Source organism: Macaca mulatta, chromosome 13, assembly GCF_049350105.2.
Source record: "Macaca mulatta isolate MMU2019108-1 chromosome 13, T2T-MMU8v2.0, whole genome shotgun sequence".
In the NCBI taxonomy this organism is placed as follows: Eukaryota; Metazoa; Chordata; class Mammalia; order Primates; family Cercopithecidae; genus Macaca; species Macaca mulatta.
The window spans coordinates 99,392,901-99,411,458 of NC_133418.1; the positions used below are offsets into that span (position 1 = coordinate 99,392,901).

An 18,558-nucleotide genomic window follows, 5' to 3' on the forward strand; every position below is an offset into this window, starting at 1 on the left:
CTTTTGATAGCACAAGCTGTGAACCTAAAGTGGTAAATGATAAGTGATATGAATGGGGAAGACTGGTTAGTAATTAAGACCTGAGCCCACTGTCCCATTCTCAGGATGCGTACTTACTTATGAGTGTATTCTTTTTTTTTTTTTGAGACGGAGTCTCACTCTGTCGCCCAGGCTGGAGTGCAGTGGCCGGATCTCAGCTCACTGCAAGCTCCGCCTCCCGGGTTCACGCCATTCTCCTGCCTCAGCCTCCCAAGTAGCTGGGACTACAGGCGCCTGCCACCTCGCCCGGCTAGTTTTTTGTATTTTTTAGTAGAGACGGGGTTTCACCGTGTTAGCCAGGATGGTCTTGATCTCCTGACCTCGTGATCCGCCCGTCTCGGCCTCCCAGAGTGCTGGGATTACAGGCTTGAGCCACCGCGCCCGGCCGAGTGTATTCTTAAACATAAAGATTCACTAAGTATTTTCCCCAAATCTCTCTTGTCTGTAAATTCATCCCGCTCAAGTTTACTATGATCCTTAATCTCAGATTCCTCTACTTTTACCTGAACTTAAAACTCCTTCCACTCTGCTTATATAGTCTGTTTATCCTATTCAGTTACACATTGACGCTCTGATGCATATCCCCTGACACTTAATAAAGCCTGTGATGTTAAGCACACATACATTTGTCCGCCTGAAAGTGCATACAGGCAGAGGGAAGAGAAGATTCGTGGTTTGTTGGGTGGGAGATGATGTATGGAGATTTCTACGTGGCTGTTGTGAATAAGAAAAATGGTTTAACAGTGGATCTCAGAGGTGATATGTTAAGGGACCACACATTACTGGCAATACTTAGTTGAGGGGTTAATGAGTCTTTTTTTACTATAAATAGCCTGCTCTAGATTATTCTGTAAATTAACAGATTCCTTCATAAGAGACCAGCCATTGAGACTAGTAATAATATTAATGAATGGAAAAGAATACAAATGTTTTAGTGCTGATCCAGGTTAATTGAGAATTATATCTGTTACTCTGTATTTGAATATGAGAATCTCTGAATCTAGGACTAATATTTACAACAGGGTTGAGTCAAAGGATATTTTGAATAAGGATGCAACGTATTGTAAAATATTAGTGTTTCTAGAAACATTTAGAAGATTAAGAAAATGTTGTACAAGTGCTAATTATTATCATAATATAGAGAAGTAAAGATATCATAGTACCCATGAAGATCCATTGGGTAATGTTCATGGATGAGTATTAATGAGGTAAGTCTCTTTTCACAGAGTTGGAAGTATGACCTGCTAGTATGCTGGACTCTGCCATACTTTCCTGTCTGTCTGCATAGATAGCAACAGTTTCTTCTCTGCAGCAAGGATAGATAACAGTTCTGTCTCTTTGAAGGAAGAGAGATTTGGAGCCAGAAAGATTTACACAAATGCAGTGTGATTAATTTTCTGTAATCTTTTATTATGTCCTTTGATTTATCATTGCCAACACAATAAAAGCTAAAGTCTTACTGTTGCATTCAAAGCTCTATGTTGGTGGTTCTCAGCTCTGGATGCATATGAAAATAGCACAAGGGACTTTTTCAACATAACAAGAACAGGATGGAGTTTAGGCATCTGAATAGTAACTTTATTCTCATACCTTACTGAGGATTTGCATGGGTTTAGAACTCTAAAAATACACAAGAAACGATCTTGTTGATTTCTACGGAAATACCCTATTGTGAATTCAATTGGGATTTGCGAAATGATAAGAAATATACATGTTGGGCCGGGCGCGGTGGCTCAAGCCTGTAATCCCAGCACTCTGGGAGGCCGAGACGGGCGGATCACGAGGTCAGGAGATCGAGACCATCCTGGGTAACACAGTGAAACCCCGTCTCTACTAAAAATACAAAAACTTAGCCGGGCGAGGTGGCAGGCGCCTGTAGTCCCAGCTACTCGGGAGGCTGAGGCAGGAGAATGGCGTGAACCCGGGAGGCGGAGCTTGCAGTGAGCTGAGATCCGGCCACTGCACTCCAGCCTGGGTGACAGAGCGAGACTCCGTCTCAAAAAAAAAAAAAGAAATATACATGTTGGTCTCTGCCCTCAGTACCTGGCACAGAGCCCCTGAGACCCTTGTAATTTCCTAAGTGATAGGGGTTGTAGGAGAATCTTTTGTTCTAACGTTTGATCTCTGCCCAGGTTCCTGAGACAGAGCTCCTGACACCCCCTTGTAGATAGGTTGTAGAATCTTTGTTCTAGTATTTGGACTTTGACCCCGGTTCTTTACCCTGAACTCCTAAGACCTTTGTAATTTCCTGAGTGATAGGAGCATCTTTTGTCCTAAGGAGGCCAGTCTTAGGATATAGACTGTTTGCCAGGGGAACTAACCATGTGATTGATTAGAGAACTGGGACTTTCAGCCCCACCCCTTAACCTCCAAGAAGGGAGAGGGGCTGAAGGCAGATCACCAATGGCCAAATCTATAATCAGTCACTCTTACGTAATTAAGCCTCTGTAAAAAACCCAAAAGGACTAGGTTTGGAGAGCCTCCAGATAGCTGAGCAGGTGGAAGTTCCTGGAGCGTAGCACACCTGAGGAAGGCATGGAAGCTGTGTGCCCCTTCCCACAAAACACACCCTATGCATCTCCTCCATCTGACTGTTCATCTGTATCTTTTATAATATCCTTCATAAATAAGTGGTTAAATATAGGTGTTTTCCTGAGTTCTGTGAGCCAGTCTAGCAAACTAATCAGTCCAAGGAAGGGTCATGGGAACCCCAATTTTATAGTTAGTTGGTCAGAAGTATAGGTGACAGCCTGCTACTTGCTACTTATATCTGAAATGGGGAGCAGTCTTGCGGGACTGAGCCCTCAGCCTGTGAGGTCTGGTGCTATCTCCAGGTAAATGGTGTCAGACTTGAATTAGATTATAGACATCCAGCTGGTATCCGCTGAAGAACTGCTTGCTTGGTGCGTGGGGAAATAACTCCCTGGGCATCTCGTGTCAGAAGTGAAGTGCTGTGTAAGAGAGTAGGAAAAACAGTTTTGTTTTTTCCCCCGCCTGCATCTCCTCAGAGGATTGCTTTGAATTGCAACGGGATTCTGAGCAGTTTAGAGAAAATTGACATTTAAATTACATTGAACCTTCCATTTTATGAACGTATTATATCTCTCTAAATCGTCTTTGATTTCTTTCATTCATATTTGTAGTTTTCAGCATACAGATCTGGAACGTTTTTAAAAAATATTTTTAATTAAACTCACTTACTATAGTGTCGTTAGTAGTTCTATGGCTTTTCTACATATGATCATATTGCCTGGAATGGACATAGTTTTGTTTCTTTACTTCTAATGTGTATTTTTTTTTTGTTTATTTTCCTTGTCTTATTTCACCAGCTGGGTTCTGCAGTGTGATGTTGACAAGGAGTGGTGGGTGCAGTCCTCTTGATTTGTTCTTGATCTTAGGGGAAAAGCACTCAGTCTTTCTTCATTGAGTATGATGGTCACCATGATTATTTTTAAAGATGCCCATTGTCACATGGAAGAAATTATCTTTTTTTCCTGAGTTTTCTGAGAGTATCAGGAATTGATGTTGAATTTTGTCCTCTGCATCTATTCAGATGGTCATATTGCCTTTCTCTCTTCTTGGTTTGTCGAGATAGTGAATTATATTGATTGGTTTTCATACGTCAAAATAGCCTTATATTCTGGGATAAAGCTCCCTGGGTTGTGATTTTTGTCCTGATTTATTTATTTATTTATTTATTGAGAGACAGAGTCTTGCTCTGTCACCCAGGCTGGAGTGCAGTGGCACGATCTCAGCTCACTGCAACCTCCACCTCCCGAGTTTGAGTGGTTCTCCTGCCTCAGCCTCCTGAGTAGCTGGGACTATAGGCGAGCACTACCATGCCTGGCTAATTTTTGTATTTTTAGTAGAGACAAGGTTTCACCATGTTGGCCAGGATAGTCTCAAATGCCTGACCTCATGATCCACCCATCTTGGCCTCCTATCGTGTTGGGATTACAGGCGTGAGGCACTGCACCCGTCCTGTCCCTCATTTGATTTACTCATTTTGTTCAAGATTTTTGTAACTATTTTCATGAGAGATACTGACTTGTCTTTTATTGTAATGTCTTTGTTTTCAGTATCAGAATAATGCTGACCTTACCCTTATCCTAAACAAATTAATGCAGGAACAGAGAACCAAATACTGATACGTTCTCATTTATAAGTGGGAGCTAAACATAGGGTACTCATGGACATAAAGATGGGAACAGTAGACACGGGGGACTGCTAGAGCGGGTACAGAGGGAGGGGGCAAGGGTTGAAAAACTGTTGAATACTGTGCTCACTACCTGGGTGATAGGATCATTCATACCCCAAACTTCAGCATTACGCACTATACCCATGTAACAAGCCTACACATGTATCCCCTCAATCTAAAATAAAAATGGAGCCAGGCGTGGTTGCTCATGCCTATAATCCAAGCACTTTGGGAGGCTAGGGCAGGAGGATCACTTGAGTCTGGGAGTTTGAGACCAGCCTGGGCAACATTGTGGGACCCTGTCTCTACAGATAAATAAATAAATGAATAAAATAAAAGTTGAAATTATTAAAAAAAGAATAATATTGACCTTATAAAAAGAGTTGGGAAGTGTTTCCTCCTTTTTTTTTATTACCTGGAAGAGTGAGTAGAAATGCAGGTTTTCCTTCTTTAAATGTTTAGAGGTCTCCAGTACAGCCCTCAGAATGAGGAGCTTGCTTTTTTGCAAGACTTTAAAATGTAGATTCAATTTGTAATGGATATGGGTCTATTCAGTTGATCTGTTTCTTCTTGAGTGAGCTCTGGTAGTTTGTGTTTTTCAAGGAGTAGTCTTTATGTGTCTAGTTCTCCAAGTTGTTGAATTCATGGACATAAAGGTTTTTAAATAATCTTTCTTTATTATTTCTGTAATGTCTGTAGAACCTGTGGTGATATCCCCTGTTTCTTAATGTTGGTAATTTGTATCTTCTTTTTTTTCTTAGTTAGTCTGGCAAGAGATTTCTGTTGTTATTGATCTAGTCAAAGAACCAGCTTTTGGTTTTATTGATATTTTTCTCTATTTTTCTGTTTTCAGCATCATTAATTTCTGCTCTTATTTATAGTATTTTTTACCTTTTTCTTGTTTTGAGTTGAATTTGCTGTTCTTTTTCTAGTGTCTTAAGTTGGAGGGTTAGATTATTGACTTGAGAACCTTATTCTTTTCTAGTATAAGCGTTTTTAATACTTAACAATGTGAAATTACCCACCATTTCGTTCCTCTCTCTACGCTGCCTACTTCCCACCCTGGAGGCAACCAGTGTTGTTATTTTCTCAATATCCTCTCACATATAGTTTATACATTTGCAAACAAATATATTATTTTTCTCCCTCTTTTTTTTAACATAGTTGTTAGATAACATTCTAACAATTATTTTGTTCTATACCTTGCTTTTTTCCCCTTCGTCTGGTTTGCATATAATTTTCTTTCATATATAATTTCTTATTCTTTTTATGATAGCAGTCTTCTATTAATGGACAGTTTGATTATTTCCAGTCTTTTGCCATTAGAAACATGCTGCAAAAAATGACTATGAATACGCATATTCAAAAACATCATTTCAGGCTTCTTGAGTGTATAAATTCTGTGTGAAAAGAATGGAACAGTTTTCTGCCCCCTTTGTTTCTCTCCTTTTTCTGTGCTTAGATAATGTGCTGTCTCTTTTGATAAAGGGCCTACTTGGTATAGAGAGAAAGAAATAATTACATTCATTCTTCTGCTTGGTCTATCCAAATAATTCCAGAGATGTTTTCTTAATAATTCCTTTGTTAAGTATTAGACCAACAATAATCACTTTATTTTAGTGTATTATTATTTTTCTCTTGAGCGATGAGATCTCACTGTATTGTCCAGGCTGGTCCCAAATCCCTGGACTTAAGTGATTCTCCTGCTTCAGCCTCCTGAGTAGCTGGGACTACAGGCATGCGCCACAGTTCCCAGATATAATCACTTTAGAAGTTGATAGGATCCTAAGGATGGCATTCTTCCTTAAGGTATTTCCAAGGTGCTGTGCTTTTGCCTCTAGATTATTTTCAGACTCCTCAGCATTGCCAGTACCCCTTGACCCTCTGTATCTGCAGGTTCCCATGTGTGGATTCAGACACCCACGGATATGGAGGGCCAGCTCTGGAGGGGACTTGAATATCTGTGGATTTTGATATCTGCAGGGGCCCTGGAACCAATCCCCCATGGATACTGAGGGCTGATTGTATTATAATCCTTAGAATGTTATTAGTTCTTGTGCCATTGGTTTCACTTTTACTCACAAGCAGCTTTTTTTTCTTTCTTTTAGTAAGGAATATCAATAAGTCAACAAGTATTTATTTCTACCTATAATATAGGCAGTGACTCATGTTTTGTTTGTCATGCTCATCGAATAGTTTAAAATAGAGAAGTTTGAAAATATCCCTTAATAAGAGAATGGATAAAATGCAGTACATTCATGTAACAGAATGCTGCATAGCAGGATGAACTAATATATGTAACAACATAATAAATCTTGCAGATATTTTGTTGAGCGAAAGAAGCCAGACACAAAAGGGTACATACTGTAAGATTCCATTTATATGAAGTTCAATTGCTGGCAAATCTGACCTATGATACTAGAAGTCAGGATAGATGTTACCAGGCTGGGTGCAGTGACTCACGCCTGCAATCCCAGCACTTTGGGAGGCTGAGGTGGGTGGATCACCTGAAGTCAGGAGTTCTAAACCAGCCTGGCCAACATGGTGAAATGCCGTATCTACTAAAAATAAAAAAAATTATCTGGGCATGGTAGTGTGCACCTGTAATCCCAGCTACTAGGGAGGCTAAGGCACGAGAATCACTTAAACCCAAGAGGTGGAGGTTACAGTGAGCCGAGATCACACCACTGCCTGGGCGACAGAGAGAGATTCTGTCTAAAACAAAACAAAACAAAACAAAACAACCCCAAAAGGATAGAACCTACCACGGTGGGAAGTGGGCTTAGGAAAGAGGTGCTTCTGGGTGCTAGTAATGTTCTGTCTTTTGACCTGAGTGCTGGTTAGTTACCTAGGTGTTTATTTTATGAAAGTTCATTCAGTGAACTTTAAATGTTCATGAGAGAACATTTTGTGAAAGTTCATTCATGAATTAGGCACTTTTCTGTATGTTCATTATATTTTAATGAAAAGTTAAAAAGGATGATACCATATGGAATTAACTAAAGGCATAATGTTGGTCATGGTTAGAGCTTAAAATTATGGAAAACCAGAGAGATGACTTACTTTTTTCGGGCACATATACTCTCTCTTTAAAGTGATCCTTTTAAAAGTAATCAATTATGAAAGTGATAAATATTACATTACAAAATAAAAGGAAGTGTAGCTAAACTGTGTCTTTAAAAATCTTTCAAGCCAGGTGTGGTGGCACGTGCCTGTGGTCCCAGCTACTCAGGAGGCGAAGGCGGGAGGATCGCTTGAGCCCAGGAGGTTGAGGATGCAGTGTGCTGTGATCATGCCACTGTATTCCAGCCTGGGCGACAGAGGGAGACCCTGTCTCAAAAGAAAAAACACAACAACAACAAAAATGTATTTCACCTAAGTCAGACTTCACACAACTTAGACTGAGGACAGTCTTTGGAAACAGTAACTTAGGACATTTACAGATGTATCTCATTATTTTTTAGATTTCTTTTCCTTTAATTAATTAAAGTCAGTGCCTTTTCATGCACTTAATAGTCATTTGTATTTCTTTCATGGCTATTTTGTGTATGTGAATGCACTTCCCCTTTTCCTCTTGTGTCTTTTTTTTCTTTTTTTTTTAAAATAAAGTTGATTTGTTTTGGGTCAGTGGTTCTCAATTCTGGCTGTGTTTTGAATCACCTGGGGAACTTTTAAGAATTATCAATGCCGGCCGGGCGCGGTGGCTCAAGCCTGTAATCCCAGCACTTTGGGAGGCCGAGACGGGCGGATCACTAGGTCAGGAGATCGAGACCATCCTGGCTAACACGGTGAAACCCCGTCTCTACTAAAAAAATACAAAAAAAAACTAGCCGGGCGAGGTGGCGGGCGCCTGTAGTCCCAGCTACTCAGGAGGCTGAGACAGGAGAACGGCCCGAACCCGGGAGGCGGAGCTTGCAGTGAGCTGAGATCCGGCCACTGCACTCCAGCCTGGGCGACGGAGTGAGACTCCGTCTCAAAAAAAAAAAAAAAAAAGAATTATCAATGCCAACGCCCCACCCCAGGCCAAATAATTAGGATCTCTAAGGGTTGGGCCTAAGCCTTGGTATTTTTAATGTTTGTGTGTGTGTGTATACATTCTATTATGGAAATTTTTATGTGTTGCAACATGTATAACAAGTTTTTGTTTGTTTGTTTTGTTTTGTTTTTTGAAAGAGTTTCGCTCTTGTTGCCAAGGCTGGAGTGCAATGGTGCGATCTCAGCTCACCGCAACCTCTGCCTCCTGGGTTCAAGCAATTCTCCTGCCTCAGCCTCCTGAGTAGCTGGGATTAACAGGCATGCGCCACCACGCCTGTCTAATTTTGTATTTTTAGTAGAGATGGAGTTTCTCCATGTTGGTCAGGCTGGTCTTGAACTCCTGACCTCAGGTGATCCGCCCACCTTAGCCTCCCAAAGTGCTGGGATTACAGACGTGAACCACGGCACCCAGCCCATCAGGCATTCTTAATCCCACTCTGGACTTCAGCAATAGTTTCTTTTGTTGCTTCATCTTTGTGGGCCACTTTACTTCAGGTTAGAAGCTGTATCCATCAGAGTTCTTAGGTGTCAGTAATAGATACCATCTCTGGCTAATTAATTAAAAGGGTGACCCACAGGTTCTGTACGTAGGCTGGGAAAGTAGGCTTGAAAACTACACTGCCAGGAACATAGTGCAAAATCATTGCACAGAACTCTCATGAAGACACCTCTCTGGCCACAGACCTTGCTGCTTGTGCTCCAAACACCACTGACACTGGGCTCTGGGTGCTGCCCCCAAGAATCATTATCTCTGCTGCCCCAGAGCACTGGGTGTGGCTGCTCCAACTGCTGCCATCCCCACCACGTGGATTCTTCTGGAGTTCCTTGCTTCCCCAAGTTAATCATTTCCCCCCTTGAAATCTAGCATAGTGCATTTTATTGGTGGAGCTCTGTTATGTGCCCCTATCCTAGTTTCAAAAAAAGATGAGAAAGCAAATATATGTTTTTTTTTTTTCCTTCTTTGTACTTTAGTAGTGGAAAGTCTACTTGTCCCATAAGGTAGGGTGTGCTTAAATGTAGACTCAGCATTCAAGTGCTTGGTGTAAAAAAAGAAAGTCCACTGTAAAAGCTCTGTGTCAGTCTTAGAAACCCATTCCTTTTAACCTAATGATCTATCTTATAACCATCAGCTTTTCTTACATAATGCAGTAGATATTTGATGCAGGAATATGCCTTGTTTCTGGGTGCCATATTGCCTTGTACATGGAGCTGTATCTTTATTTCTGAAGAACAATATATTTTAAAAAACCCATTCTAATTTTAGCTAGTTGCGGGCATTCCTATTTTGTTTTACGAATAAACTCAAGGAGATGTAATAGTTAAAAGCTCAGCTGTAACAAATGTTGATATTTCCTTGTGGTGTTTTCACGGATACTTTTCTAGCTTATAGGCTATTTGCCTTTTTTCAGGTGTGATCTTTCTGTGGAAAATGGGAAACCCTGTATTAGAACCATTAGTGGATATAAACAGGATGATACCTGTTTTTTCAAAACAAAGATGGTATAGCTCTCATTATTGCAAAAGTATTTTACTCTAAGTTACAATGAAACATTGTGAACACAGGCTTTTAAAAATTAACACAAAAAGCACATTCTTGGCTTACATGTGGTAACTTTAACAACCAACTAGTGAAATTTTTATCTGCTGTGAAACCAGGGCATAGTTGAATGAATGAAGCCATGGACACTCTGGGTCAGAGGCCTTGGTGATACTATCTTGGTTCTGCTGGTGGTGTGCAGCATTACTTTAGGTGATTCATTTATGTTCTGCATTTCATCTTTCCAGTTCCTAAAGAAGAATTAATGTTACCATCCCTTCCTCTTCACTTTTCTCACAGTGGTGTATTAGAAGATCTGAGACAGGTGTGACTGAGCTTCTTAGAATAAACACGTGGTAACATAAAGGTTGTTACAGTAAAAACAAAGATGAGTGTACTATAAAATCTTCATAGCAAGATGCACCCTGTTGTTTAGTGTGTAACAAGAAACCGTTGTAATATCCTGATGTAAGGTTATCTTTCTGAATTATATTCAAACCAGGTGGCCCCTCAGTTTTGAATACTTGAGAACTGCAGCTGTGGATTTAATGGATTTAATAGGAAACTCACTTCAGGTTCATCCATTTGACCTCTGCTACATAGCCAATAGAAATTACATAGAGTGTTTCTAAAACTTACTTCCAGAAAATTCAGGCTAGCTTTAGCATTCGTCACCTAGCATAGGAGAAGTCTTATTCTACAAATGAAGAAAAAAAAAAAATCCAGGGTTTCCAAATGTGATAAAGTTGTAACAGACAAGGTCAGGAATCAACTTACTGGTTGCTCAGTATTTAGTGATACATTTGACTCCTTTTGTGGTTTCAGATAGCAATTATTTCTAATATAATTTATTTTGCAGTGAGGGCCGAGGCAAGTTGACGGTATTTTCAGTTAAAGCTATGTTAGCAACCATGTGTGGTGGAAAAATGCTGGACAAATTGAGATGTAAGTATTTTCATATTATTTGAAAAATGTCATTTTCAAGTTAGGACTTTTAAATGATTATTGTCAGAATTTTGAATGATGTTATACTGAGCTTTTAAAAAAATGACCATTATCACTCACTGCAGCAGCTGGCCCACAGTAGGTCAGTTATGCCACCTACTGTTCAGATGGAAAAGTTGGTTGATTTAATTTATTGTTAGTGTGTTTTAGTGAGAAAACTGAAAGGACTCAGAATTGTAATGCTGACATTTAAAAACTTATTTTGGAAATGTTTTCCACATTATTAAAATTATGCTTGAAAATGATTATATTGAGAACTTTTCGTTGAAGTAAATTTGATTGCTTTTACTAGGTTTGGTCTGGTTTAGCTCTTAATAACGCCATTCTTCATCGGGTGATGTTTGCTGTGATTACATTATTCCTTACTACCCTAGAGTCAGCCACAGTTATTTAGAAGCTGATGACCTGTTTTTAAAAAATATTCCTGTTATGTTTGCTAATTTTTTTTAACCATTAGTCACTTTGGCATTTCACCATTCATTAGATACTGTAAGAAGGTGATTAGATGAAATCAAAAGAGATGAAATTCACTATTTAATTTTGCTGCTTATGGTTTTTATTTATTCAGTCATTAGTTACTAACTCCCTAAGATATGCCAAGAATTGTGCTAGGTGCTTTACATATATTTTCTCATGGAATCCTTAAAATTCCTTTGAGCAGCAGGTGATATTTTCTTCATTTTTATCAATGAGTTAACCCAGGGGGCAAAGCTGGGGTTTTAATTCAGACGTCAGAGCCTTGTTCTGAGCTATGTGATTGTGCTCCCCGGTACGGGTGCTGTAGCAGGAGACACACATGTAATTTCAGTACAGTGTTCAGAATGCCATAAAGCAGTAGCCACGGAGTAGGAAACTGGATGTCAGTTTTCAGGGGTTGAGGCTGAAGTCTTAATGAGGTAGCGCAGTACCCTGTGAGCCCGGATTTGGATGACTGCGTCCTTGCCATGTTCCTCTGTGCCCTGCTTTTTTTTTTAAATTGAAAGATACAGAGGCTTGATCAGATTCAAGTATTAATACAGGTTTTTGGGCAAGATTACTTCAGAGGTGTATTTGTTTTTTGTGCTTTTTCTTACTTTACTATGACACTGAAAGTTGGAAAGCTAGATGGCCCACTAGATACAGATTTAGCTATTCCAAAGAAAGATCTTAATGTATTTGATCAACTGTTATCCAGTTTATCTTCATTTCAAAATTAGCTGCAATGTAGAACATATTTTTGGTAATAAAAATTATGGTTTTATTTAAGTATTCTTGTGAGGTTTTTCACATGGTATATCTCAAAATATTATTTGGGCTGAAATTTCTTTTATATTTTTGTAAAATATAAAAACGATGTTTTTCTGAGGAATAGAATATATACGAAAGTATATTTCATTCAAACACAAAGAAAAGTTGTAATCTTGTCTGATTTTTTAATGATCTAGATAAAGAATATATATACCATCTTTATTAATATTGGGGAGACTAGTTGAAAAATACAGTAGTAGAGAAATACATTACCAGAAAATTAACTGTATTCTAGATGACTCTGGAATATTTAAGTTTCTTTACAGTCTATTATATTTACATAGAGCCAGCTCACCTGGCACATAGTAAATACCTAAAATTTTGTCAAATGTAAATTGTTGATTGAATACTAAAATTACTCCAGTTCTGTGTTGTAACTGTTCGTGAAAAGACAGAAATTCTAGTTCTTGGTTTGGAAGGGATCCAGGTGATAGCAGTTTTTTTAGATGTGGCTTCTGAACTTTTTGGAGGAACACAAAATGACCAAGATTGAAGTGGCACAAAGGCCCATGGGCCAAGCCAAAGGTGACATGTCAGCGTGCTCAGGACCCCAGATCATTGCAATAGTGTTTGGATGGATGTGATAGGGACTGTGCTGGGTTACCAATCACTGTGTTTTTCTGATTCAAGTAGATTTCAAGTATGATTTATCTTTTCCATGCTAAAAATTGTTGTTTCTCTGCCAGTTGTAGGTCTGTTTCATTATTTTTGTTGTACTGTAATTATCTTGGCTTGGGATTGAGATGTTCAACGTAAGTAAAATATTCGGGCAGGGAAGCCTGTCTCTACTTTTTAATCTTCCAGGGTGGAAACCACTTTAAAATGTATTAAAATGTGGCCTGCCCCTTCCATTTTAAACAGAACTTGGCTGGGTGCAGTGGCTCATGCTTGTAATCCCAGCACTTTGGGAGGCTGAGGTGGGAGGATCACTTGAGGCCAGGAGTTTGAGACCAGCCTGGGCAATGTAGCGAGACCATGTATCTATAAAAGTAATTTTAAGACTGGGCGTGGTGGCTCACGCCTGTAATCTCAGCACTTTGGGAGGTTGGGGAGGATCCCCTGAGGTCAGGAGTTTGGGACCAGCCTGGCCAACATGGTGAAACCTTGTCTCTACTAAAAATACAAAAATTAACTGGGCATGGTGGCACATGCCTGTAATCCCAGCTCCGTGGGAGGCTGAGGCAGGAGAATTGCTCGAGTCCAGGAGATAGAGGTTGTAGTGAGCCAAGATTGTGCCACTATACTCTAGCCTGGCCGACGGGGTAAAACTGTGTCTCAAAAATAAATAAATAAAGTAAATAAATAAAAATAAAAGTAATTTTAAAAGTTAGTTTGGCATGGCGGTACATACCTGAGGTCCCAGCTCCTTGGGAAACTGAGCCAGGAGGATCACTTGAGCCTAGGAGTTGGAGGCTGCAGTGAGCTGTGTTCATGCCACTGCACTGCAGCCTGGGTGATGGAGTGGGACTCTGTCTCAAGGAAGAAAGAAAGAAAGAAAGAGAGAAAAAGAGAGAAGAAAGGAGGGAGGGAGGGAAGGAAGGAAAAGAGAGAGACAGAAGGAAGGGAAGAGAAAAGAAAGATAGAAAAGAAAGAAATCAGAACTCACTGATTATACTTTTAACATTTTCATCTCTTAAGGATGCCATTTTCTGATGCATTTAGGATTTAGGGCCAATTGTAAAGCTTGATTTGTCTATTCCTCCTCCTCCTATTTTGAGACTATTGTGTTTTTTCAGTTCTTGAGTTTTTCGTTGTTGGTGGTGGCGGCAGTGATTTGTGTATATCCTTTGTCACTGGCAAATATGATGGTATGTATTTTCAGTGTACCACTCTATGGAAATCGTTCCTTGCTTCTGACCTACTACTTTTAATATGCTACAGACAGAGAAGTCATAACCAAACCTCTTAGCATTCTATTTAAAATAAGGATTTAAAGTGATTGTTATGAGAGAAGCACTTGAGCTTGTGTAGTATGATTGTTAGTTTTGACTATTTTCAGAACCTTTCCCTCCTTGTTTTCTAGTTCTCAGCAATGTCCTACTTAGTTGAGGTGGCTGAATAATTGTGTAGCCAAAAGAGAGAAATAACACTGTATTGTAACGCAAATGATCTTTGGTTGTTTATTCACTTTCTCCTATCTAATTATTCCATTGTTTTGGTTCTTCTTGTTCACTCCAACCTCCTTCTGCTGACTGGACTCTATTGTTACCTCTGTTAATGCTCCTGTTATATTAAGTTTTCTCATTTATGGAATGTTTTAGCATTTCTACTTTTTTTTGGCTTTGATCTTCCTACTTTTTACTTTCTTAGAATTTTTCCTATGATTTTCTCCCCTCTCCTTTTTTTATTTGACATGGAGTTTTTGGTTTGTTTTAGTATAAAAATAGCATTTGAATGACTGAAAAAATATTTGTACTTTTTGTTTAAAACATTTCTCAGATTTTTCAGATTTGTCTTAAGAGAGTTTCTGTCTCCAGGTAGCATTCATTTACAGAGATGGTTCACTGTTGTGGCCATTAGACACTATGTCCTAGATTCAGAGGTAACTTTTATCAGGATTCTAAATACCAATGATTTGTAATCGGAATACAGACTTTTAATTAAAAACACAATCAAAATTCAGTAATGTCAGAAACCCAAAATATAACTCAAGGAAACAAATTTGTAGACTGTAAAGCCCATTATGTATTAAAACATGCTTAATTATCAATTAATTTGACTGTGCAATTTATTTACTTTAATTCTGCTATTTGTTTTCGAAGAAACTTAGTCTCCTTATTCAAATTGCATCTGGTTGCACTAAAAGGAGCAAACGATTCATAAATTTATTTTAAAATTCATTAAAAAGCTGGTGCTACCATTTTGAAAGGCACTTTAATGGTATATTTCAGGAAGGCTTTAAAAAGATTCATATTCATTCACTAAGTCTACTTCTTGAGTTTATCCTAAGGAATTAATCAGAAGTATACCCCAAGTTTTTTGTATATTTGTTGCAACACTTATTTGAAAACTTGAAACATCTTTAGCGTCCAAAAGTGAGAACTCAGTTAAGTTTTAGGACACCCACATGATTGAATATAATGTCTTTAAAAATAGGTTTTAGATCAAAATGCATAAGTGTAATATAGTTTTAAACAAAAATTTGCTATGCATATAGAAAATAAGAAATATACCAAAATAACAGGGGTTTTCCTCTGGGTTCTAACACAATGGTTTTATAATAATAATTTATATTATTTATCTTTTTGCATGTTTTTGATAGACCACACTATCAGCTGTCAGAGAAAAGATGACCTGAGATTCTTTCTGTTTTGATCAGAATTGACTATTCCTACTGATATTTCAACTGTTTGCTTCCTTGATGTTTCATCAGCAGACTGTAGAAGGGCCTCCCTTTGAAGTTATAGTTAACCAGTTTCACCTGTTCAGAATTTAGACTCTTCTGCTGTAGTTTTTTAACCACCCATGGCTGCGTAATTATCTTCACTGGTTTCTGTTAACCATCCCTTCTCCTCAGTAGATGGAAGTGACTGTTTAATCTGAATGAGTGATGGCTAGATTTACATTTTTCAAATAACCAAAATGTTTTAGAAATGGAAGAAAGTAAGAGATAAGCCTTAAATGTGTATTTTATGAATAAAGGGGAAAAAAGAAGAAAAAGGAAAACAAAAACCAAAGGAGGTCTGGAGCCTTGTCTCAGGTAGTTCCTGGCTGAATCAACACCAGAAGCCCAAGGCTTGCAGACTCCCACCGTCCAGCCTCACTGCAGCTTAATGATGTGCCATATTAATGAGTTTCTTTTTTGTTTGTTGTTTTTGAGATGGAGTCTCGCTCTGTTGCCCAGGCTAGAGTGCAGTGCTGCAATCTCGGCTCACTGCAACTTCCACCTCCCGGGTTCAAGTGATTCTCCTGCCTCAGCTTCCCAAGTAGCTGGGACTACCGGCGTGCGCCACCATGCCTGACTAATTTTTGTATTTTTAGTAGAGACCAGGTTTCCCCATGTTGGACAGGCTGGTCTTGAATTCCTGACCTCAGCTGATCCACCCGCCTTGGCCTCCCAAAGTGCTGGAATTACAGGCGTGAGCTACCGCACCTGGCCAGTGGCATATTAATAAGTTTCGAACTACAGTATGCACTCGGGCCTAGTTGTGTTTAGGTATTTATCAACATACAGATGTGTGTGCATGGTTTTGTGGGTTAGGTTGCTGAGCTGGTAGAAAGATGACAGGAGATGAGAGTCATTTGCCAGGGAAAGCAAACATGTAAAAGAAAATGGCTTTTCCGTTTACAGACTCATTTCTTCAGTCTCAACAGCCCTGTCATCTTGCAAAAAAAGCACGTGGCTAGTCATGTGGGGATGAAAGGGGAGTTGAAATAGATGGATAGATCCAGCCAGCAAAACCAGGGTCATTATCACCAGGAAAAAATCAAAACATATGTGATGATGGTGGCCCAGTAGCATTATTTTGCTTATTACACAAAAGATATTATAGAATATTTTAAAAATTGCGCACACATGTATGTTTAAGGACTTGATTTTGGGTTTTTCACAAGGGAGAAAGCTTCCTTTTTAGCTGGAAATAACTATTAGGGAATTAGCATACTTTCAGAGGTGTATAAATAGAAAGAGAATTACTGGGGAAATTAACTGGGGATCTGGTAAGTAATTTAGTACCTTAATGCCAGGAGGGTTTAGGGCTTTATTTAATTAGAGTACTAGTTTAATTTTTTAAATATTTTCATTAAATTTTATTATTTTATTCACTTCTTTGATAAGATCCTTTTATATATACATAGGTAAATCACAATAACTTAGGTTGATTGTTAAACTTCATTTAAGATTTAAGAATTAGCAATCATTGTAAAATTGTTTTTTACAATTTTACAATTGTTCACAGATAAGGCTATTCATAAAAAAATTGTTTTAAACCAATAACTCAAGAAGTGATGAATTACTTCACTGTGCCTTCAATTTTGGGGTCTAGCAGCATCTCTCATTAAAACAAATAGACATGTTTCTGCTTCACTTATTGTAATATGGGCCTGTTATAGTTTCTTACGAATAAAAATTTTTTTATTACTTTGAGTCTATTCATATGACATAGTAACTAAGTATAACTGAAATAATACTTTTTCGTGGGAGTGGTTTGTCATTTTACTATCCAGTCACTCCTTTTTATTACTCTGAATGGGTTAGGTATAGATTTGTTGGTGTGGGTGTATACATACACATTTTTGTGATTGTGAAGCTATACACATATGTTTTCATGTACTTGGAAGCTAAAAGTCGCTGGTCCTGAATATTCCCACCATTAATGGCCACAGGTTAATTACTCATTAGTTACTCAGTTATGAATACACAGAGTGGCGATAGAAAACTTGACTGACAGTGGCTTAAGCACATTAGGATTTATTTTACTCATGTAAAAATAAGTCCAAAGGCTGATAAGTTCAAAGTTGCTACCCTGACTTATGGTTGTCATCACAGACTTTCATTTCTTCCCGTCTTCCTTCTGCCATATGGCTTTCTTCCTTAGGATCAAAAGATGATTGCCATATCCCAGGCCTCTGTACTTACTCCAGGCAGAAGGAAGAAGGAGGTGCCTCTGTTAGGAAAGCAGAGGGTTTTCCAGAAATCGACTCCAGCATTGCAATGTGCAAATGAGGCTGAGAAGTCATTTGTTAAGTGGCACAAGCCATTCCCAGCAGTCGGGCTCAGCTAGTGAGCAAGAAAGGGAAGAAGATACTGAAGCACCTGGCAGTGTCTGCCACCTCCCATGTTGACCCTTTGTTTTCATTCAGATTTAATGAATGATTATTTTCCTCCTTGTAAGAATAACAGCCAGCTATTTATTTATTTTTGAGATAGGGTCTTGGTCTGTTACCCAGGCTGGGGTGTAGTGGTATGATCAGAGCTCACTGCAGCCTCCAACTCTTAAACTCAAGCAGTCCTCCCCCTTCAGTCTCCCAAGTCGCTAGAACTACAGGCGCCTGCCACCATGTCTAGCTAATTTTTTTTATTTTTTGTAGAAACGAGGTCCTGCTATGTTGCCCAGACTGACCTTGAACTCCTGGGCTCAAGCGATTCTCCTGCCTGGGCCTCCCAAAGTTCTGGGATTATAGGTGTGAGCCACCATGCCTGATCAGCAGCCAGCTATTTAAAGGTTAAACCATTTATGTTCTTCCCTCCTTGGGAGAGCATCATTTATTCATATCATTGGTAACATTTTCAAAGTTCTCTATCTGTAGTCTAGAGCTGTGGTCAAATATTGTTTCTAACTGTCTGCAGGGTAGTTCCACTAAAAAATTTGCTAGTTTGGGCCGGGTGCGGTGGCTCACGCTTGTAATCCCAGCACTTTGGGAGGCTGAGGCAGCCTGGTCATGAAGTCAGGAGATTGAGACCATCCTGGCTAACACAGTGAAACCCCGTCTCTACTAAAAATACAAAAAATTAGCT

General features: G+C 39.0%; 1 protein-coding gene across 50 annotated transcripts in view; it reads left to right on the top strand.

Moving 5' to 3' along the window:
* Positions 1–18,558, top strand: part of DTNB (dystrobrevin beta) — a 302,368-nt gene that overhangs the window by 63,708 nt on the left and 220,102 nt on the right. For all 50 annotated transcript variants that reach the window (XR_013402986.1, XR_013402987.1, XR_013402982.1 and 47 more), the window contains one exon: positions 10,669–10,754. Coding sequence is in view for 39 of the 50 variants with exons in the window: in XM_077960044.1 (XP_077816170.1) it covers positions 10,669–10,754 (86 nt within the window). In the remaining 11 variants the exon portion in view is untranslated. The remainder of the gene's footprint in view (positions 1–10,668; positions 10,755–18,558) is intronic.